Source organism: Diabrotica undecimpunctata, chromosome 5 (assembly GCF_040954645.1).
Source record: "Diabrotica undecimpunctata isolate CICGRU chromosome 5, icDiaUnde3, whole genome shotgun sequence".
Classification (NCBI taxonomy): domain Eukaryota; kingdom Metazoa; phylum Arthropoda; class Insecta; order Coleoptera; family Chrysomelidae; genus Diabrotica; species Diabrotica undecimpunctata.
Genome location: NC_092807.1, coordinates 76,514,671 through 76,540,102, shown reverse-complemented (window position 1 = coordinate 76,540,102; position 25,432 = coordinate 76,514,671). Strand labels below are relative to the sequence as shown.

The window sequence follows — 25,432 nt, the reverse complement described above, 5'->3', positions numbered from 1 at the left end:
GTTAGTTGAAGCTTGTGTACCAGAAGTAGTCATTGTGAGTCGTTGAGAAGGTTCGACTAAGTTTAGTCTCAATAGTAGACTGTTTGTTTGTTGTGTATCCTTTCTTGTATCTGAATGACCACAAGTGTAATATTTGTGATCAGGAGACGCTGTTTAGTTTTGACTAGGAGCAGTCTCATTTAGTTTTCGGAACAAGAGTTGGTTTATTTTGGTGTTTATTTAGTGTAGCTCAATCAAAGGTCAAGTATTCAATATTATTAGTGTTTTGTCTTTCCTTGTATGTAAAGTTTATGTTGCTTGTTAGTGTCCAGGTTGTCCCATGTTGTTTAAAACCATTTTTTTAGTTCTTGTTAGTGGAAGTGTAAATTTTTAAGACACAGGTTAGAGACCTCATTTTTGTTTACCAACTGATTACTAAGTCAAGAGCAGAAGTTGCAGCAAACTGATTGAGTTTTGGATTTCAGTACGCAGATGTGCAAGTGAGACTTACTATCAGGTGATAAATAGAAACGGTTGTTTCTTAAAATTGCCATATTTTCTACTAGTTGTTGAGTTTGATTTTAGTTATTTTGTGTGTTTGCTTTCATCCAATTTTTGAAAAATGAAGTCTACTCAGGTTAATCATTTGAAATCAGGAGAGTTATCTTATGAGCTTTTCATAAGAGGTAAAAATGTCCCAAATAAGACAGTTGATGATAAGAGAAAGATTTTAAGGGCTTTGTTGGCCAAGGAGGCCACTTCGTCTTCAAGTTTAGTAGATTTGGTTAAAATGTAGTAGATCCTAAGAAAGAGTTGTGTGAGATTAGGTTAATTATGGAAGATTTATATAGTAGTGCTCAATCAATGAATGCACAATCAACTAAAGCTGATTTTGCTAGATTGGAGACAAGGTATACACATTTAGACATCAGATTAGAAAATTTCCCTATAAATGATGTTGAGGAAGATGTAAAAAAGTTTGTCAATGAGTGTAAAGATGATTTGTTGATATTGAAAGGTGATGTGTTGGAAAAAGAGGAAATATCTGATGAAATATCCAAACCATCCACTAGTAGCCCAGTCTCAGTCCCTGTAGTTCCCAGTTGTACAGTCCCAGCCCCAATAATACAGGTTTCAACTTCAGTCATTATTTCTGATTTACATATTAAGTTTAATAGTGAAAGTAAAGCCCTCCCCACATTTTTAGAAAAAGTTAGAGATTCTGCTAGGACTAGGAATATTTCCGAAGACATCCCGTTTCGTTCAGACATTGAACTATTTGAAGGTAATGCTACTATTTGGTATAGGAGTGTTAGAGATAAAATTAGTAGTTGGGATGAGTTGGTAGCCCTACTCAAATCAGCTTTTTTGCACCCAGATTATAATGATAATCTCTTAGATGGAATTAAAAGTAGAAAGCAAAAAAGGAATTAATCCATAACCATTTATTCAGCAGTGATGGAAAACCTTTTTAAACGTCTGGAAACATACCCCAGTGAAGTCCAAAAGGTGAAAATAACGAGAAAAAATATTTTAGTGGACTACATTCCACTAATAGCCCTGCAAGATTTCGCTACAGTAGAAATGTTAGTAGCTACTATAAAACGTTTGGAGCAGAATGTCCTGCCCTTGTTGCAGACTACTAAAGGTCTTGCAGGTATTTCAATTGATGATTCATAAAAGCCCAAAGAACAAGTTAATGTGATGGGTAACCAAAATAAGCAAGACAAAAGTGGAGTAGGTAACAGACAGGACAGAGAAAATAATTCTTCTAGGAGACCCAATTCCAAATATATGTATGAAAATGATAGACCCAGTCCACCAAAAAATACTGAAGTAAGAAATCAGTCCTTTTCATCCCCACCCCTAATGATGCAATCTTTCTCACCCTCACCTCCATTAATGCAGTCTCCCCCTTATCAAGCTCCCAGAAATCCGAAAAAGATTATTTGTTTTAATTGTAATAGGCCAGGTCATATTTCCCGTGACTGTAACAGCAAGCCAGTATCTTGTTGTCGTTGTGGTTATAAAGGTGTGACCATATATTCTTGTCCTAAATGTTATATTTCAAATAGATCTAAGACCAATAGACCTTACAGGTCATCGTTGAACCCAATTTTTGAAAAGAAAGATTTTGATAGTCGTCCTCATGTTAGTATTTCCATTTTCTCTAGAAACTTTGTAGTTCTTTTAGACAGTGGTTGCTCTACATTCATTGTAGGTGCCGCTGGAATTGAATTTCCAAATTTCCAAGAAATTAAATATAATCCCACATCTACTAAGCATGTCCGCTTAGCAGATGGTTCCAATAAATCAGTTGTTGGTACCATTGATCTTCCAGTAGAGGCTGACGGTGTGTGTCATATGGTAACATTTTTTGTTGTACCTTCTGTCCCCTACAGTTTTATTTTGGGAAATGATTTTATGCCTCAATTCTCACTGTTATTAAACTTTGAGGATAGGACATGGCATTCTTCCCGAAGGAAAAATAAAATAGAAACTATCCAAGAGATTAATTATTTAGAGGTTGATGTAGATAGAATAGACCCTTGTTTCGATAATTTGAGATCAAAGATACTCCGATCCCCCCTTGATTTTCCACAGTGGAAGGTGGAGAATGATTTTGTTTATAAGTTTGTCCCTACCACCAATTCTTTTAAGACTAATGATATAGAGTGGAAAATTCTTGTGCCCAAACCAGGAAGGTTTGAAGTTATGCAGTATTGTCATGAGTCACCTACGTGTGCTCACTTTGGATTTTACAAAACTTTGTCCCGTATTCAAGACAGATATTCTGGCCCCAGATGCGTGTTGATGTGCTTAAGTTTGTCAGGTCATGTAAAGTTTATGGTGCTCAGAAGACACCAAATTATGCTCCATTAGGTAAAATGGGTAAGCAGAGAGAGGCCAAGTTTCCTTGGCAAATAGTTGCTATAGATCTGATAGGTCCTTTTGTTCGTTCAAAGAAAGGTGTAACGTTATAAACGTCACATCTCTATTAATTTATATTTAAATAATTATTTCATTTTAATTTGTTTATTAATTTATTAATTTCTTTATCTTCAGTTTAATTTTTACTATTTTTTACAAAATAGTTGGCGCCCTATGTTTTTTCTTTTCTTTCTCTATCTTTATTTTCTCTCTCTTTCTGTCCCGTAGAATAAATATTCGCCCTCTCACTTTTTGTTCGGCAGACTATTCTGTTCCGTGTTGACAGACAAGCTAGTTTCGTGATATCCATGATACTATGACTAACAAGATAGGATCTTCCCGTAGCACAAAATCGGTCGTGTTCGCGCATGCCGTCATTGGAGAGTAGAATTTGAATTCTTGTTAAAGTTAAATGGGATTTATATGCATTCTGTGATGAAATTACTAGACGAAAATAAGTTAAGAGGTTTAATAATTACAATAATCGTACACATAAGGATATCTCGAAACTATTTAGTAAATATTATTTATTGATACATACAAAAACTTATATTTCGAACGTGCAACTCTCCAATGACGTCACGTTTTACGCGCAATATCTTATCTTCTTAGTCATAGTATCATCACAGAATACTATGGTCTGTTTTTTAACCAGAAGGAGTAATTCAAATTTTCCGCGCCGTAATTCTTGTTTCTAATTGGTCCAATCGCAGGCAAGTTTACTCCACTAAATAAGGACAATTTGACACTAATGACATTTGTGAAATTTTAAAATTCAAAATTTATATCGACAATTTTTTGTATTTTCTGCGGTATTCCTTACATTTTTTAGATTTTTCGTTTGTATTTATATAAAAACAGTTCTTTTCAGAACTATTTAGCGACATATTAGTGTTATTAAGATAACAATATGGATTCAATTAATTTTTCTCCACCAAAAAAACGCTGAGTACATTTGGGTCATTTATCTACAAATGAGAAACAATGCATTATAAACATGTATAAACAAATCAAAAGTGATAATTCTGGAATGAAAATAACAGCCACGGTAGCAAAAATAAAACAGGCAACAGGTTAGTTTTGCAGAATAGTTATAGTTAAAATCAAGACTTACTAAAGTAATGTGCTAATTTTAGGTGTTGCGAATTCAACTATTTACCGAACAATTAAAGAATATAAGCAGACTGGAACAGTAAGGTGTTCTAAAAATATTGGCTGTCGACCTTCTATTCTTGCAACATACGATGAAAAAGTTAAACTATCTATACGCCAGATAGTACACAGCTTCTTTTTTAAGAATGAAATGCCTACATTAAATAAAATTTTAAGTGAAGTAAACAACCGCCCAGATCTTCCAAATATGTGTCATTCATTATTATATAAATTCTTGAAGCAAATCAATTTTAAGTAAGTAAATATAGGTTAGCCACAATAATAAATAAAACGTGCAACCCAAAAAATATATTATGTCTGAATTAGGGAATCGATTAGAAGATAAAGAGCTTTAAAAATATTTAAAAATTACTGAAAATATAGATTTTTTTTCTATTTTCTTTGCTTATAACCTTAAAACTATTCATTTTGGAGCAAAGCCGTACAAAAATAAAATAAAGGTAATGATTAAATTTCCTGTTATACGAATAGAGGTTAAAAATGTCTTAATTTATTTCCCTTGCTGCAAAATAGCAATAAATACCATTAATCCATTAATACAATTAATCCTAAAGATGCTTTAATGTTGTTAAAAATAAATTAACAAAATATAACTACTTATTTTTTCCTATGTTGTAGACCTTTTAACGCTCTAAATGCAAATTGTCTCATTTGAAAGCTGTATAATTAGTTAAACAATCTTTGTTTAATTAAATAGTCTTTATTTGATCAAGGAAATATAAACACAGATGACATATTCTTCTGGGGCGAAATCAGAACCGCTGAAATTGATATGTACCCCGCCAGGTAAAAAAAAATTAACAAAAAAATTTAATTTGTTTAAACAAAGATTGTTTAAATAATTATAGACTATTCAAATGAGAATATTTCTATTTATAACGTTAAAAGGTACACGTGTGGTAAGTTTTTGTAAAAAAAATTCCACAACGTAGGAAGAAATACCTATGTGGTTTTATTTTGTTATAAATAAATTAATTTATTACAACAACACTAAAGCCTGTTTGGCATTTAGAAGTGCGTTAGCTAGGTAGATGTGTGTTAGTTAGAAAGAAATTAATTTATTTATTATAATAAAATTAAAACATATTTGGAATTTGATAATGCGCTATTTAGCTGGCTCTACTCGAGTTACTTCGGATTAAAAAAAAAAAAAAATGAAGAAAATTGCTCGATTGGAAGATGAGAAAAATTTTTTTTATGTATACCTATTTTGAACTTTGAAGTTAAACTTTCTTCAACCTATTTTTTTTTTTGAATTTTTGGTATTTTTATACCAAATAATCGCTCAATACCGATTGTTTTTTGTTGTGTACTGTGTATATAGTGTAGAATGAAATATATATTACTTGAAAACTACTTTATTTTAATATGTAAGTACAATACTAAAAACTATGAATCTTAACCTTAACCTTCTGCCATCCGGTTCTCTCCTTCTTTTCTTTTCTGTTACCATCTGTAATACAAACTTAAATATATGCATCAAATATAACATTTTCTTCCTTGACAATGAATTTTTTTACAAATTCATTTTTACAATAGGTTTACATATTCTTGAAGATCTACGTAAGGTAGGTATAACTTTGGTATCAGAAATCGAAAATTGTCCAATAGATTTGTCAAATAAATTTTTATATTTTGTAAACAATTGTTGTAACTCCTTTTCTGCATTTGAGACAGTGTTCACATTGTGTAAATTTATATCTAATGAATGTATCCACTCTCTCCCAACCAATGAAGGACCTTCACCATCAACTATATATAATTTCAAGGATTTAGTTTTGATTCGACTCTGAACATAGTAGCTAATACGTGTTTTAAATCGAGCTCTCATAGTTAATTTAAAAACTAGTGAAATACTAAAAATATTTTCGTTAATTAGTGATCCAGCAGTGAAATAACAAAAATAAACACAACAGAGATAGTAAGTTACTTTAAACATAACAGTTTTTACTATTATCAAATATTTTGGATAACCTACAAAATCTAGGACAGGTATTTATACCAAACCTGTTCCACTACAGACTAAGAAGGTTGTTTGCCAGGACCGTACTCCAGTTACAAATGATAATTAAAAATGGATAGCTCTATTCAATCTGAAATTCCTACAACTAACAATACACCAAACAGCTCCTCATCATATCAATTTAATGGATCACCTACATATTCTTCCGTAACCAATCAAACACAACAATCCAATATATTTCCATCAAGAAAACAAGCAATTATTTTTGATTCAATTGAAAATACCAAACTAGATGATTACTTGTCCGCTTTGAGTCATCTGATACAACCAACCCAGATATCCTTCTGTTCAAAATTATCAAATAATAGAGTATGTATTTATTTAGCAAACGAAAAACTAGCTGAGGATTTCATAAACAGAAATGAAAAAATTCAAATAAACCATCAACTCCTACAAGCTCGTAGACTAATTAGCCCCAGTCAGCGATTAGTATTGTCCAATGTCTGTCCCTCAATCCCACACTCAGTCCTAATATCCGCATTAAAATCACATGGATTAAATCTTCTGTCACCTATAACATTCCTAAGAATAGGCACATCAACACCACAATTCCAACATATTTTGAGTTTCAGACGCCAAACATACATATCTCCACTAAATAACCAGCCCTTACCTGATTCTTTTCTTATCACATATGAGGAAACGACATACAGAATTTTCCTTTCATTAGATAACCAAGCTTGTCAAACATGTAAACAAACCAACCACTTAACAAAAAATTGTCCAATGTCTACTGCGATTACAACAGATAATTCAACATCAAATAATCCAGTTCCAAATATAAACCCAATTGAAAATACAACTAATCTATCAACTCAAAAAACCCAGACAAACACTAAACAACAACAATCAAAAGAAGAAAGCACACAACAAGAAACCCAACCACAAAATAGCCAACAAGAAAAACCACACATGCAGCTAACCAAAGAAGATTCAGAAACAACAAACTACCCAAAAATAGATATAGAAAATAAGGCAACGCATATAAACACAGGGAAAGCACAAAACAAACGCACAATCTCCCAAGTCTCTCCACCAGCTACTACATCTACTGAGGAACCTACTTTTATTACACCAAAAAATAAAGAGAAGAAAGTAAAATCAGATCAAAATGTCAAACCACAAAAAACACTAGAAGAAATGCTAAGATACTGTAAACCTTTATTTGAGAACCCAAATTCCAACTACCCTATAACTTACAAACAGTTATTAGACTTTTTTGAAAACTGTGAGAACTCACCAGACCCGTTAAGTGTCACCAAAATGTATACAGAAGAAACAGCAGAGGTCACAGATCTCTTAACTAATATATACCCTTACCTAAAGGACCGAAAAATTAAAGTCAAATGCACTCGAATAAAAAATAAAATATTAAAGCAAATCAACTTAGACCTTCAAACAGACTTAGAAAGCGACGCATCAATAGAAAATTAATAACACATCATTTTCAACTCTCTAATTCAATGGAACATAAATGGGTATTACACCCATTTAGAAATGTTAAAATTACAAATTTCAAAACATAAACCTAGTCTGATATGTTTACAAGAAACCCACTTCAAAAACAACAAAGCTCATGACTTGAAGAATTTCAATTGTTTTTTTAGAAATCGAGAAAATTCGAAAATTGCAAGCGGAGGGGTAGCAATCTACATAAAAGATAGCTTTGACGCTAAACTGATAAAACTCACAACAACTATTGAAGCAATTGGAATTAGAGTCACAGACACAATTTCTTTTTCAATTTGCAATATTTACATTCCCCCCAATAAAGAACCCGATTCAAAAGAAATTTCAAACTTATTAAATCAACTACCTGCTCCAAGGATAATAATTGGAGATTTCAATGCACATAATCCGTTATGGGGTTCAGCAAAACTAACATCTCTAGGTCGAAAAATAGAAAAAATAATAGAAGAAGTCAACCTAAATATTCTTAACGACGGACAACATACGCGCTTTGACACAAGAACAGGTGAAGGCTCTTGTATAGATCTATGTATTTGCGAACCATCAATTACACATACTCTTACGTGGGATGTGTTACCAGATCTATATGATAGTGATCACTACCCTATCATAATAAGCAATGAACTACAATCAACTACCCCGCAACAACTAAAATGGAATTTAAAAGGCGCAAATTGGACAGAATTTCAAAATTACGTTGAAAACAACCTGCAAAACCTAAATGACAATGTAGATATAGACAAAACAATATACTCTCTGACAAACGTAATCACAGAATCAGCAAAAAAGTACGTTGGAATAATTAAGTACGATCACAAACATCAGTCGGTACCTTGGTGGAATCATGACTGCAAAGAAGCATTAAAACAATCGAAACAAGCTTTTAATAAATTCAAACGACAAAAAACTCAAGAAAATTCTATAGAATTCAAAAAATTAAGGGCAGTCGCTAGGTATACCATTAAAAAAGCCAAACGTGACTCTTGGAGAGAATATGTCACCACAATACATAGTTCAACTCCTATAACAGCTATATGGAAAAAAGTCAACAAAATGTCTTGTTCCAAACCCCATAAATCAATAAACTTTTTAACTCAAAATAACACTATTTATAAAAGCCCAGAAGAAATATCCAATATACTAGCATCTACTTATGAATATAACTCAAGTAACCTAAATTATACTTCCAATTTCTTAAAAATCAAAATAAAAGAAGAAAAAAATCCTATAGAATATTACGATCAAAACAATAACGATCTCAATATACAAATAACAAAGGAAGAATTAGAAAATGTATTTCAGAATTGTAAGAACACTTGTCCTGGACCCGACAATATACCGTTTATATTTCTTAAAAATTTAGGCCCTCAATCTAAAGAACACCTACTCAAAATCTACAATATAATCTTATCCAGAAACGTATTTCCTAAATCATGGAAAAATTCAATCATAATACCTATTCAAAAACCAACTAAACCAAAATCAGATCCACAAACATATCGACCGATATCACTCACATGTAGCATAGGTAAAATATTAGAAAAGATAATAAACAATAGGCTTATGTGGTATTTAGAAGCAAACAAATTAATTATTCCAGAACAATGTGGTTTCCGAAAACATCGCTCAACTTTAGACAATCTCGTTGACTTAGAATCAGAAATCCACGAAGCATTTGCAATAAAACAGCATTGTGTTGGAATATTTTTTGATATAAGCAAAGCATATGATACAGTTTGGAAATATTCAATCATTAAAACACTCAGCAGCTGGTTAATAAGGGGTAACATACTAAAATACATTTCAAATTTTCTTGAAAACAGACAATTTCAAGTTCGAGTTGACGGAACATATTCTCAAACAAAAATTCAACAAAATGGTATACCACAAGGATCAAATTTAAGCACAACTTTATTCTTAGTAGCAATAAATTCGATATTAACACAAATTGAAAACCCCGTCAAAGCTAGATTATACGCTGACGACCTAGTTATTTTCTGTAGAGGAAAAAACATAGCAACGATTCACAATCACATTCAAAAAGCGTTAACACACATTGAGAAATGGTCAGCTACAAGTGGACTTCAGTTTAACACTACAAAAACGAAAGCAATCTGTTTCTCAAAGAGAAATCAAATCCAAACAAAAGAATTATATCTACACGAACAAAAACTAGATTATGTAGAAGAAATCCGATTTTTGGGTATGACGTTTGATAAAAAATTAACTTGGAAGACACATATTCAACAGCTGAAAAAATCCTGTCTACCTGGTATAAATTTACTACGATCCCTTGCCTTTAAAAACTGGGGTGCCGATTATTCAAGTTTAATACTTATTTACAAATCCATAATTCGATCAAAACTTGACTATGGAGCCATCGTCTACAACTCCTCCAAAAAAACACATTTGAAGTCACTGGATATTATCCAAAATAGATGTCTACGTATTTCTTTAGGTGCTCACTACACAAGTCCCATTCAAAGTCTTTATTGGGAAAGTGGAGAACTTCCTCTTTCTTTCAGAAGACAATATCTAAGCCTAACATATGCAGCGGCAGTGTCATCAAACCGAAATAATCCAGTACTGCATAACGTTTTTGCTGATCGATTTACAAATAAATTCCAACAAACACATCAAATTGATCATCCTTTTTACTTCCGTATAAAATCATACTTATCCAAATTAAATTTTCAATTTCCAAAAACCTATGATACCTCTTCAATCCACAACCCAGCACCATGGACAATATCTATTCCTGATATCGACATCAGTCTAACAAGCCTAAGAAAATCAGAGATATCATCAACCGTCATTAAACAAAAGTTTTATACACTATTAAACAGATATGGCAATACCTACAACGTATACACCGATGCGTCAAAAAATGAAGACAGAGTTGGAGCAGCAATTTATTCGGAAGACTCCTCAGTTAGTTTCAAATTGCCATCAATTACAACCATCTTTTCGGCTGAATTATTTGCAATCCTAAAAGCACTATTGTTAATACAAAACAAAAACAAAGAAAGATATATAATAATCACAGATTCTTTAAGTTCATTATCCTCACTGACTCAATTGTACTGTGACAACCCCCTTCTACTTCTAATTAAAAAAGAACTTAAAAACATTGCAAATAAAAACATCCAAGTTCACTTTTTATGGGTGCCTTCTCATATAGGAATTGAAGGTAACGAAGTTGTAGATAAACTGGCTAAGAACGCACCAACTAACCCGATGTCCGAAGAAAGTAATATATTGGTACAAAACGATTTAAAACCATACCTAAAACAAAAAATACTTCAAAAATGGCAAGAAACTTGGAACAACACTCCATCAAGGCTATACGAAGTCAACAAACATTCACATCTTTGGAAACCAAAAATAAAAGACAGGAGAGAGCAAGTGATACTTACCCGTCTCCGTATCGGCCATACACGACTTACTCATGACTATTTATTCCAGCGCAAAAATAAACCAGTGTGTGAAATGTGCAACAGTGTTCTAACGGTAAAACATTTTTTAATACAGTGTCCCAAATATAATAGTGAACGACTCAAATATAACATACCCAACTCCCTAAGAGATGCCCTAGAAGAAAATACAGACACCCGAAAAATATTTTCCTATCTTAAAGACTGCCAACTCCTCCAAAAGATCTAAAATGAACATTGTAACATACAAAGATATTATTATTATTATTATTGTAAACTAATGTATATTTTACTTATTGTATCTATATTGTATTAATCTAAATACGCTAATGACCCTGCGTGGTTGATGCGTTAATAAAATATAAAAAAAAAAAAGGATTTAGTTTTATTCTGATGCTCAACTGTCACCAAAGCCATACCTAAAACATGTAATTCATTTTTACAGTAAGTAGCTAACTTTATATTAGTATTTTGTAGTTGTAATTCAGTACAATTCTAATTAAATACATTTTTGTTAAAATAATACTGACTACAGCATCTGAATCAATTTCAAACTGTATCGGTTTGTTATTTACTTTCAAACTAATAATAAATTTATCTTTTGAATTAGTTGAATGTACATCTAAAATTTCCTCAACAGCATTTATGTTTTTAGTTTTCAAACAAACTTTTTGTAAATGTCCTCTTTTCTTACAAAAATTACATACCAAATTTTTCTTTTTACATTGAGTGGCTAAAATGAGAAGCATCCCCACAACGATAACATATACCTGTTTTAGTGTTTGAACTAGAATGTGTAATGTTTGTACTTGAATTTACATTTTAACTTGTATTAGTATGTTTTTTACTCTTATTGAGTTTTAAATATTTTGAGCAATGTGATCTAGATTTATTAGATTGTAAAAAATTAATTGAATTATTGTAATTTAATTGATTACTGTTCTTTTCTGATCGTTTCCAAACTACTGGCAATCTCTACTGCTCGATCCAAGTCTAGATTCCTTGTTTCCAATAGTCTTGCTTGTATTTTTTTGGAACGTAATCCAAAGACAAATTGGTTCCTTATTACAGATTTTAGATATGCTTAAAAATTGCAATGTATTGCTGTCTTCTGTAATGCTAGTAAGAATTCTTGCACTGATTCTCCCTCGGCTTATTTTCTGGTTTGAAATCTGTAAATTTCAGCAATTTCCAAAGGGGCATGATTGTAAAAATTGTCCATTAGTGTAATAATTTCATTCTGTTTTATCATCTGGTACTTACTTGTCACATAGTGATATAAATAGATAAAATAATTTCATATTGTGATCTATTTTAAAAACTTTAAAAGCTCCTTCCAGGCGTTTCACCCATCGTGACCATTTTGTAACTGATTCATTAAACGATTCCACTGTAAATGTAAAATGAATTTGTAATGTACTGGTAGTTGCGGCTTCCATAATTTATCGTTTTTCACTTTTGTATGGTACGTAAAAGTAAAAATTTATTAATCCTCGTCGCCAATTGTTGTGTACTGTGTATGTAGTGTAGAATGAAATATATATTACATGAAACTACTTTTTTTTAATATGTATGTAAGTCCAATCAAAGAATATAATACATATTCTTTGATAATACTAATACTAAAAGCTACGAATCTTAACCTTAACCTTCTGCCATCATGCGGTTCTCTTCATCCTTCATCTGCCATTTTGCCATCATATTTTCTCTTCCCTTTCTTACCATCTGTAATACAAACTTAAATATATGCAACAAACATAACATTTTTATTATTATATTGTTATATTTTAATTAATTTATAATTTATTCTATTTTATTTATTAATTCTTTACTAATTTATTATATTGTTCTTATTTTAATTTATTAAAACACACGGTAATTTATATCAGTTTATTAAACTACTGTACAATTTATTTGACGAACGTTACAATTACAAATCCTGTTATTCGAGAATAACGGTGAAGCGGCGATCCCCCATCGAAGAAACCAGAAGCTCAGACTGGTTTTATTCGACCTAGGGAGACCCGTCGATCTTCTTACTAGCAAATACTCGAATGAATAAGCATATTAGTAATAAACAACATGTTTACAGGTTTTTAATATGACTCATATTTTTACGTAACATTGCCCCCCTCTTAAAAGATGGTTCCTCCTGGAACCTTGTCGGGACTGGAGCTGGAACGGTATGCTGGTATCGGCCACTAGACCCTCTTTTACAACTTCCAGTTTTATAAAAATGACAAGGGACGGTTTTCTCTTCGCACCAGTAACTCTGCGGATTGCAACAGACTAACACCGGGACTTCGGTGTCTTTAAAGATCTCCTCCACCATATTTCGGATAACCCTCCAATCTAATTGGCCGCACTCCAACTTTGTCATGGCTAACTTTTGCACGCCGGACTCTAGCACGTGCTCTCTCAATTGAAGTAAGGCTTCACATACATCTCGGTAGGTAGGTTGGTCACGGGCAGTGTCTTTTGTTACCAGGTAGAAAACGTAACGTGATGCATCTTGGAGTTTCAAGGTTTTACCGGGAGCTGGCACTTGGCATTGAAGTTCTGCAACTCGACCAAACTTCCTTCGAAAGACGGATGCCAACCCTGGTGCGTCTTTGATACTGGCCGGGATGGTAAGGGCCAGCGAGTAGTCATCGGGGAGCGCGAGTAGATCTTGCTTTTCTTCAGTGGTAACACCATGTCTTGCTTTACCGGTACCTCCGTAGGCACCCATGAATTCCTCAAACGTGAGGTCAGACACATCTTGGACTTGGTTTACTTCCACTTCTTCATCTACGTCGTGGTCACCTTCGAAAGACGCCAGCCCGGTTATGGTGTACTATCATCGGCTTTCCCCTCGGAATCTTGCTTATTCGGTAGATGACATCGTTGATCTTCTCCATAATTAAGTATGGGCCTTCCCAAAACTGCTGCAATTTGGGAGAACAACATTTTCGCTTTTTGGGATTATAGAGCCAGACTTTGTCGTTCTTCTTAAAACAACCCTTTTCGGCTTGTGTATCGTACCGTTTCTTCATTCGGTCGCTAGCGATCTGAAAGTGGGAACGGACCAACTCATGTACATCGTCCATTCTTCTTCGTAATTCGATCACATAATCTTCACTTGCTACATCTTCTCCAGGTCGACACCCAAACTCTAGATCACAAGGTCCATTCGCGTCCGAATAGGACTCTGGCTGGTGTCTGGCCTGTTGATTCGTTAACAGTAGATCTGTAGGCCATTGTGAAGAACGGAAGGTATTGTTCCCAGTATCGCTGATGATCGGACACCATCTTTGTCAAATACTTGCCAACTGTCCTATTCATTCGTTCTACCATACCATCCGATTGTGGATGATACGCGGTAGTTCTTGTTTTCTTCATGCCTAGTCTATCACATATTCCTTGGAATAGATCGCTTTCGAAGTTCCTGCCTTGGTCACTATGGATCTCCAAAGGCACTCCAAATCGGCCGATATATTCTTGGATCAACTTATCTGCAACGGTGGCGGCCTTCTGGTCTGGAAGTGCGTAAATCTCGACCCACTTAGTGAAGTAATCCATTACTACCAACATGTACTTCCGGGCTTCCAACATTATATTGTCTCATAGGAGCTCTCTTTTTTCGGTAAGGCCCGTTACTCGTAGCACAAATAGTACATTTCTTACACCAGTCTTTTACGTCGTCGGAACTGTTCATCCAATAAAACCGTTCCCGAATTCGCTGAAGGGTTTTCTTTACACCAAAATGCCCTCCTGATGGACTGTCGTGTAACTGACGAAGTACTTCGGCTATTCTGCTCTTTGGGATCACCAACTGTCTTCTCTGAACCGTCATCATTTTCCAGGACTCGTTTGAGCAAGCCATCTTCCATGATAAATGAGTCCCACTGGGCCCAATACGTCTTAACTACTGAACATAGGTTTGATATTTCTTGCCAAGGTGGTCGACGGTTTTCCTCTTTCCATTTTAGAATTTTCTGTACAACTGGATCTCTCTCTTGTTCTTCCCTTATCTTAGTAGGCGTCCAGTCGTCGTTGACCATCGTCGTATTTAGCACTGCTGCTTCCTTGGATTCCGTTTTGTTGCAGTGGGAACACTCTGCTGGGCATGGCCTTCTGGAAAGAGAATCAGCGTTTCTGTGGCTAACTCCGGCCCGGTGCTCAATCTTGAAATCGTATTCTTGGAGTCGTTCGATCCACCTGGCTATTTGACCCTCTGGATTCTTAAACTGCATCAACCACTTAAGGGCAGCATGGTTGGTTCGGATTAAAAACTTTCTTCCATAGAGGTATTGATATAAGTGCTCTACTGATTTCACTACTGCCAGAAGTTCTCTTCTCGTGACGCAATAATTCCGATCAGGTTTTGAGAGAACTTTACTAAAATATCCAAGAACTCGTTCCTGTCCTCCTTGAATGTGAGACAGCACTCCTCCAATTCCCACATTACTTGCATCCGTATCTAAGATGAACTCTCCTTCTGGCAGCGGATACCCTAAAATTGGTGCTGTTATTAAATGCTTTTTTAAGATCTCAAAGGCATTTTGGCAGTCTGTATCCCAGCGGTATTCTCTTGCTTCCTCTGTAAGTCGCGTTAATGGTTTAGCGATATCTGCAAACTTCTTAATAAACCTCCGGTAATAAGTACATAGTCCAAGAAAACTTCTCACTTGATGTTTGTCAGTTGGTTCTGGCCATTCCTTAATGGAATCGATTTTTCCCTTATCCACGGCCACTCCTTCTTTACTGACTATATGACCCAGATAATTGACTTTACCTTGAAAAAGCTGGCACTTCTTGGGGTTTAACATCAATTGGGCAGCTTGAAGTCGATTAAAAACGTTTTCTAAATTCTTCAAATGTTCTCCAAATGTCTCCCCCAAGACGATTATGTCATCTAAATAAACCAGGCATGTTTTCCAAGATAACCCTCTCAACACATTTTCCATAAGCCTCTCAAATGTATGGACAGTATGGACGAACTTTTTTGCTCCAATTCCCAATTGTACCTGGATTTCTCCATGAATGTTGGCATTTTCACCTGTAGCGGTCCGAAGTTGGTAACAGTTTCTTACGGCTGTTTATAACTGTCGGGCGTATAATGGTTCTGGTCGCTCCGGTATCCACAAACCACGTATGTCTTTAACCATTTATTTCTCCATCTACATATACACTATCTTCACGACATTTCAAAGAAGCTATTAGTATAAGAAGGTCTTTGGAAAAGTTCCGGGTCGAAGCTGCTCCCCTAAAGCCGACTCGTTCTGGTTTTCCTGATGGTGAGTTTCTTGATTTTATAGTCTTCGTTTTCTTGCAAGTAATACTTTTCATCATATTAAGAAGCTGGTCAAGTTTATCTTCATCTCCTTCCTCTTTTACAGTCCTAACTTTACTGTAACCGCCAGAGGCCTGCGTAGCTGACTCGTATTCGAGGGCGGCGGATAAGACATCAACCAGCGTCTTGTGACGAGCTAATCGCAGTGTTCTCTGCATTTCATGATCACGAAGACCATCAATAAACGTTTGAACGGCCAATTTTTCCATCATGTCTTCGGGAGCTGTTGGATAAGCATATCGTACTAATCTGGCAATATCTACCTCATATTCTTGAAGAGCCTCATCTTTCTTCTGTCTACGATTTTTAAGCTGCGACTGATATACATGCTCCAAATGTTCGTGGCCATATCGCATATTTAACCTCTTCTTGAGTTGTTCGAAATCATCGGTCTTCTCTACGGCTATGGTCTGAAGCACATCTAAGGCATCTCCTCGAAGAGCGATAGTCAGGTTTACAGCCTTTTCTTTTTCAGACCATCCATTCGCTCTTGCGGCTGATTCGAACTGTTTCATGTAGTTGTTCCATGATGATTTTCCGTCGAAAGTTGGGACTTTAACATGAATAGAACCTCCACTTCCTTCAAATTTCGGCCGTGCCCCCACTTACATTTTGTCTCGTCTTATTTTGTCTCTACTGTAATTGGATTGTTTCCTCTCTCTGCTGTCCCTGTTTCCTCCATCTTCCTTTCCATCTCTTTCCATATCTTTTCTTCGAAGGCCAACATATCGGCAGCAAGTTGGATTTTAACGAAGACACTCTATCGTCAAGAGCAGACATCTCAGAAGTGACTTTAGAGATGTTAGCAGACACTTTGCTTTCCAGAGAAGAAATCTCGTTAGAAACTTTGCTTTCTAAAGAAGCGATGTCGCCGGAAACTTTCGAAATATCGCCAGAAACTTTGTTCTCTAATGATACGATGTCACCAGAACCTTTGTTCTCTAATGATGCGATGTCACCCGAAACTTTCGAAATCGACGAGAGGACAGCATCTTCAAATATATAATTCTCTGGATCCAATCCTTCTTCTAGCAAAGCGTTCTTTAGTCGTTGGACTAACTCAGCCTTTTTTCCGGTAGAAGCTAATTCTCTGTCCTCTTCTTAAATTCGTTACTATGAGTTCATAAATCGTAGTCATTTTCGCAATTTATTTTATGTATTCCACTATTCTGACACCATTGTTATATTTTAATTAATTTATAATAGTAGAAGTTGGGGCACTCAAACCAGACAGACACACTGCGCATGCGCCGACACAGGCCCCAGATACAGCCCAATGTCGGTAAGCATTGGATCTGCATTACCGGCCAACGTGTAACTTAGCATGGTTCCGAACCTTTTAGTCATGACCGAAACCATTTCAATTCTTTTAATTATATTTTAACTGTTTAATATTTTAATTTTTGTTAACCAATTTTTATTCTTATAATATTATTTTTAATTAATTAATTAATTTTTTAAATTAAAGAAAAAGTCTTTCAGAGGTAGGATTTGAACCCGTATGAAATATTTACTAGACCAGCATACTGCACGCGACACCACGAGCTATTAATGTTATGCGCTCAAAAGAGTATAATAATATAATCCGTTTATCATCTGTGTAGGAATTTTAAACATAGGTACTCCTCGTTTTTTATTGCTGACAAATTAAGTGACTAAGATGAATCATACTAAGAGATAGAAAAAAAATTAGCAGGTCAGGTTCGCGAAATAAATCAGTGCAGTAACAACTCATTTATATTTTTCCAATAAAAATTATCTATTATAAAAGAAAGTTTTTAATGAGTTCTAATAAACGAAAACTATCATTGACCTGGCAATATTAAATTGATATATAGTGGTAAACCGCCGTACAGGATTTTAAATGGACAACTTAAAGAAATATCAGTTTCTAGTTGTTGGATATTTAACGAGATGACCCAACTGGTTGACTTTAAACGAATATTAATATAGATACTACCCTTACAATTCACTGAACGTCTGCTGCTTGACAAAGGCGTACATTGACCTTTAATGCACACTGGTTGACACACTTCTCTCATGCACACATATCTCGTACACTGCTCAATATAGACATACAATTTCGACATACACTCCCAATCAAACAACCAGTTTGAATGGTAACAATAATTTTTAGGACTTTATTCACAACGGGGTACTCAGATACTTCATTTGCCTAATACACTTTTTGTTATTCTAAATCATTGTCTTTTTTAAATGCAACACAGATGAATGTCGTTTCATCCTGTCAAAAAACATCTTACTTTCACTCTCTTATACTTTAACTTTATTGTTGGAAAAACTTTTAAATATTCGGAATTTAATAACATTTATTCAATCTAGCTATTGGAATGATACCAAAAAGAATTTTTGTGCACAGGGTTTTCAGAACTTTCATTTGCCGTTGCTATTCTAAACCATTGTCATTTAAAACACGGCACAAACATGTACGCGCGCGCGACGACCATCGCATCAACCTTTCAATGAACGATTCTTACTCTATTACTTAATCGTGTTACCAATAAAAATCGCCCGTGCAAGACGGAATAAGAACAGAGATGGTAAAAAAGGTTGATAACTCTAGAATCAATAAAAATCCTTAACAGATGCATAACAAATTATAGTCGTGGCACAACACACAAAAAGAGAGATCGAATAAACATGAACCGACCAATTAGTCTTTTACCACACCCATGTAAATTATTAACAAAGATTACAACACATAAATTAAATTTATACCAAAGACGGATTCCACAAAGGATACAGTACGAATGATCATCACACACAGAAAAATGCAAAAAATTCCACTCAAGTTGGCATTTTTTAATAACGCTTGCGATTCCATAGAACAATGGGTGGCAATGGGTAGTTTATGCATTAGACAACGGCAGAATAGACCCCGATATAAAAAGCTCTTGGAAAACATTTATAGGAAAGCAAAATTTAAAGTTAAAATCTGTGAAAGCTCAATAAGGCACTATTAATGGGCAGAGATGTCAGACAAGGAGATACGATGTCAGATAAGTTCTTTACACTTACTTTGGAGGATATTTAAAAAAAAAACTGGAATTGGAACAAATAATGCACTGTGCACTTGTTCACAGGAGTTACAAGAAATGTTAACAGACTTAAGCATTGGAGATAGTACCACTAAATATTGAGACAATTAAGGTCATGTTAGCTGAAAAGGTTGAAAATGTATAAGAATATGTGCATTAACAGTGTGTAACAGATTATGTGTCCTACTAACTATCTTGCCGTTGGTAGGTACGTACTTCTTTATAAAAAGGTATATAGATACAAAAGGACTTGGGTTTATTTTTTAATGGAATTTTCACTTGCATAGGAAATTTAATACTGTATTTTTAAAAATGTTATTTTTTTTGTTATGTGTCAAATGTGCAATTATCTTTATAAGCAATAGCTTACTGACTTTACTCTACATGTTGAGTCCAAATAATTAAACCTTGTCTCTTCAGAAAAGAGCACTTTAAATTGCAAAGTAAATTGCGTGCAGGAGATCGTGTTCTGTGCAAGTTTTTTCTAGCCTATGACAACTAAGAAGGTGTGGTGAATCTTGCACCACCCCACATTTATAAAGGTTATCGGTATTTGCGGACAAGAATCCTCCAGACAGAATGAGAATAATAACTACCAGAAGAAAGTTCCTCATGAGAATTTAATTGGCGGGATCAAATTCTTTTTTTTTTGCATGATGAGTTTTTCTGCTATATCTTACAGTTTTTTCTTGATTTGAGTCGGCATACAAAGGGCTGGTATGTGTGGAATGGATTTTACGAATCTAGACTTTGTTTGTTTCGTTCTCTAGCGAGTTATCTTCGAATATTAGGTATGGTGATAGCTACGATATGGTAGAGCTTATGTATGGATCTGAGTCTTATTGTAACAAACTTCCGCTGGTGATTTTTGTTGACTCACTTATAACTAAATCTACGTGACAAGTATGTGTTGGTATCACCCATGCTGGCAAGGTATATTCGGTAGCAGAACCATATAGTGCAAGCGTCTATGTTTTAAGGGTGGAAGGATGTGCGCCCCATTTTTAGCTGACAAGCTTGCGGAGAATATTATTTCTGGTCCTCAGTTTGCCTTTTAGTTTTAAACAATGTTCTGTGAATCACAGCGTGCCATATAAACTATCTCCAAGGTATTTATAGGAAGTCCAGAGTTCAAGGATTACATAACACTATTGAATGTTAAGTTTTGTAAAAGCATGTGAAGTACAACTGAGTTTTTCCGAAGTTTGGCTTAAAATTCTTTCGTAGTGTATTTTTATAGTATTTGCGGCATCATTTAGATTTTTCTCCACTTCAGCAACAAAAGTTTTTGGTTGTGCAACAATATCGTCTACATTTCATCCTATTATCTACTGGTATGGGTTGATTGTTTGTGTATATGTAATACAGTGTAGATGGCATTACGCTACTTCAAGCGAGACCGTTCTTCTGCATTCTCCATCTGGTATTCTTGCCATTAAGTCATACTAAAAATCTTTTCTGTAGGCATACGCGGATAATACAAGTGAACTGATTATCTAAGGAAATGTTATATAGTTTTTGAAGCATTGTCCTCTAATTTAAGGTGTCGTAAGCGGCATTAAGATTTACAAATACCACCCAGGATATCTGATATCTTTCGTACCTGTTTTCGCTATGTTGGGTAAGATTTATTATTTTTAACGTACATGATCTTTCCTGTTTTTTCTTCTATTATCGGTGAAATTATATTAAGGATCGTGTGCAAAAGTATTTTAAATAGCCGACGAAATAAAAATATTGGCCGATAGCTTTTGTGGTCGTCGGAGTTTAAGCAGCATATCGTCAGCAGCCAATGTGTAACGATAAGACTACCAAAGAGAATTGAAAAACTATTGTAAAAATAATACCTCAATCAACCATGGGAGCTTATCGTCTATACCTTGCCTAGCTCAGTATCTCAAGGGTGAGTTCGTCTTGTCTTAAACTAGGGATTGAACCTGAGTTCTCAGTTGATAGCAAATAAGACAAATTTTAACCAAACATATTTATTTAAATGAATAAAAAAACAATAATTAACCCTGCCAAAGCTTAACAGTTAGTAAGTGTTACTTATTGCTTCGATGGGCTGCTTGTGTGTTCTAGCTGTTGGGTCCTCCAATTAGAATTTGTGGCTTCTGGAGAGCTGCAGTCACACGTGGCTGTATGTCCTGACTAAGTTTTGGTGTCCAATAAACCAATAAATTCAATAAATCCAATGAAATGTCCAATAAAAGTAAACTGTCCAGTAAACCAATAAGGTTTTGATATGTCCAATATATGTCGAAGCATGTATATCATTCAGCACCGGAAAAGCCATTGTAGTGGTTTTGGTCCAAATTTCATAATTGGCTGTGTGCTTAGATCCACAATGTTGGGAGCCATATCATTTTTCATTATACATGTAGATGGTGGATGCAAGCTCAACATCGTTAAAAGGTTCCCTCAGCTGACTGGTTTTGTCCTCTCTCACATTGAGTTTTTCTTTGTTTCTTTGTCCACAGAGAGAGCATTTCCATAATTGCCATGTGATTTCCAGCGATAAGCTGAATACCAATTACCCTACGTTTGGCGTAATTCAGTCTTCTATGTGTTTCCTGCACTAAAAATATGTCACATTTGTACTAGCGCATATGTCTCATAAGGTTAACTAAAGTAAAGTTTCTTTATCTCTAGATATGTCCTCAATATTTATAGACATAATTAGAATAGTTGATCCTAAAAAGAACCGATTTGACCAAATTATATTGAACATAAGGCTCCTTCTTTGAACCCGATAAGTAATGGCTATTCTTTTTATTTTTTATTAAAAATTTTAATTTTACATACTATTACTTTTCGACGATATTTCAAATCAAATTTGTATAGTATCTGTTGGTAAAAAAGAGTCTCTTTGTGAAAAGTAAATAAGTTTGTAATATTGGTCAGAACTCATATATGGATAATAAGCAAATCAACAGTTACATTGAGTGTATAAAATTTCAATTACATAATATATTGTATCGGCGCAGGAGATAGGTTTATCCCAGAAATCAAAAGTTACATGTCTATTCCGGGTTCTATTTAGTCTTTACGTATTTTCATTACTTAAAGAGTGCGAAAAGACATGCTTATGCATTTTATTTTTTTAAATATTTTCTACTACGTCCTCTCTACCGCCCTCTCTTTTTTGACCAACCTGTCTTATTTTTTTTTAATTAAGCACTTGTCCAGAGCTATTTAAAACACTCTGTCCTCTGCTATTACATTAATATGACTGGTTCATTATTTCCTTTCTTTCTTGCAGCCATTAATGAATGTTGTTTATCCTGAGTATCTTCCGCATATCACTAGTTCTTCTGTGTATTAGGAATTTTAATTTTGGTTATTATTAAGATTCTCATTTCAAGTGTATCTAAATATAAATATCACCGCGACGTGTTTACTACTAGTCTTGTTTCTGCTGTACGAATATCCATGTATCATGATAGGTTGTAACGCGTATTTTATTTAATGTATTTAAAGTATCTTTTGCCAATTGATTTCTTACTTTATTTAATGTAGTTAAAGTACCCTTCACTTTTGAAAATTGCTTTCTCACTTATCAGCAATAGGTCTCTTTTCTTCATCAATACTGTTCTCGCTCGATACAATTATTCCAAGATATTAAGATTTCACTATATGCTCTATCATTTTGGATTTTATCTAAAATTTACACCTATAACAATTTTTTTATAATATCTGATGTATTGGTATTAAACTGGAGTAGAATATTTTTTAGACAATATTTGTTTTGATTAAGCCTGTTTTACAATCTAGTGCACAAAAGAATAAATGTTTGTGTGTTCAGTGTTTTCTAAGCCTGCAAAACTTAAACAGGCCTACATATTAGAATATACAGGGTAATTTATGAAGAATGTCCATTTTCTTAATTGAAGTTTTATACCTCAAAATATGCCTACAGACCTTATACAAATATTACTCTTTTCTGAGATACTAGAAGTATAAATAAATATGGATTTTAATTTAACAATGATTTTTTATTATTTTTTTAATTATTTTCTTGTGGCGTTTTGTAACTGTTGAAGTTTAATCCTGGGAATAAGATTCCCAGGATTCCCAAGAAATAAACATGATTTTATATTTTATTTGACGTTTTAATCTTCAAATCGGAGTTCATTTTTCGAAAAACTATAAAATTGTGACACAAATTGCTATATAAAAATATTCTCATGCGGTAAACTTATGCTGCTCTGCTTCTTTTATATATGTCTCCCCCCATTTTTATTCACAATTCTATTAATTTTTTCAATGCTTAAGCCATTTTGGTATATTGTCAATATTTTTGAGGTGCGTTATTTTTTAGATGACTATGTTTAAGGATGGTGCATTTGATTACATGAAATTGACTTTAATTTAATAGTTTTCATTCGATTAGTATAAAATTAGTATAATGGTAAATGACTAGCATATATTGGTACTATATATAAAGTTCAACATATGGGAATAAGAGCATTATGTTAGTAATTTCAATGTAAATTATGACGAAACCAAAAATAACCCATGATATTCTTCCCTTGATCTTAAGTACTTTGCAGTGATTTTTATTAATGTTTATATATATTTGAAAAATAGAGGAGAAAATTCTGTACAGGCGGTTAAACAGCTGATCTGGCAATTTAGAAATGAGAGAAAGTACCAACTTGCTAAAAAGCATACCCATACACAAAAGTGATGATAAATGTATTGTGCAAATTATAGAGTTATATTACTTATTAACATAGGATATAAAGTATTTTAAACTATCAAATAGGGATTATTAGTGTGGAATTAGAAAAACTTAATAAACCGTTGATCAAGTATTCACTATTAGGCAGTTAATGAGAAATGTTGGGAATACAAACAAAAACATTAAACTAGTTATTTATGTATTTTAATAAACAAACATATGATATAATCATAAGATTGAAACTATGAAATGACATGGCAGAACTAGCCTTACCTAAGACATTAATTAATTTAACAAGCAGTAGGTAATCTACAAGTAAAGTAACATTTCAAAGAAAGCTGTCGACTTATTTTTAAATGAACATTGAGCTTAAACAGGAATATTCCATGTTTCCACTAGTCTTTAACATCGCTTTGGAGAACATCGCCTGAAAAGCAAATACAGAAAATTTCACAGATTAATAATCAGGATCCTTATTATACGGATGTTCACCTATGACTTTAATATACTAGCGAATATAATTATTAGTAACTGTTGCTTTTTAAACATACGATGACCTTTATATAACAAATAAAGCCATTAGAAAGGGGGGGTATAATGTCTACTATCCATCTAGAACTGGCTGATTTTCTTCCTTTCGCATTGGGTCTATATATTACCATAGAAAATTAAAGCCAGATAACAATATGAAATGCTTTTTTAACAAGTAAAATCAATAGACAAATAATATATACATAAAGATTATATAAATTCTAAATATTTACAAATTAAAATATGCGTGGTAATGATATTAAAAAGTAGTCATAACCAAAAGTGATTTTAAAAAAGGTGAACGAATTAGCGTAACAGCTGTTCTGAGAACTAAATATGATAAGACGAATTGTGGATATCTATGATATGATACGGCAGGAAAGATGAATGACTTTACAGCTGATTGCCACATAAATATCAATGTAACGTAAATAGGATGATTTTGTATAAAAGACAAATAATATTATGAAATACTCTATACATAGATACAAATAGTTAAATAAAACTACAACTATTATAAAATATAGTAAATATTTGTTTAAATAAACGTAAAATGTTTCACTAAAAGTTAACGATAAATATTAAAAAATAAAGATTAATAAATGTTTTTTAATTCGCAGCACAAGATTTAATAGAGATCAGCACACAAGATAAATTCGTAACAAAATGCATATACTACTAGTATACGTTACTCGATGCAGCAGCAAAGTAATTTTGGCAACAAATATGTAGGTTGTACTTTACCTCAATAGAATCATAGCAACAGCTATCGAAAAAGACGTGTTCTTTGACATACATCAAACACAAAAGAAT

The 25,432-nt window shown here is 33.7% G+C and overlaps 1 protein-coding gene across 1 annotated transcript in view; it reads left to right on the top strand.

Annotated features, from left to right (window-relative positions):
- Nucleotides 1-1,683: 1,683 nt before the first annotated feature.
- LOC140442298 (uncharacterized) overlaps nucleotides 1,684-25,432 on the top strand; it is a 42,740-nt gene continuing 18,991 nt past the window's right edge. Inside the window, exons 1-2 of the mRNA XM_072533374.1 lie at nucleotides 1,684-2,684; nucleotides 4,030-4,317. Of these exons, the coding sequence (XP_072389475.1) occupies nucleotides 1,684-2,684; nucleotides 4,030-4,317 (1,289 nt within the window). The remainder of the gene's footprint in view (nucleotides 2,685-4,029; nucleotides 4,318-25,432) is intronic.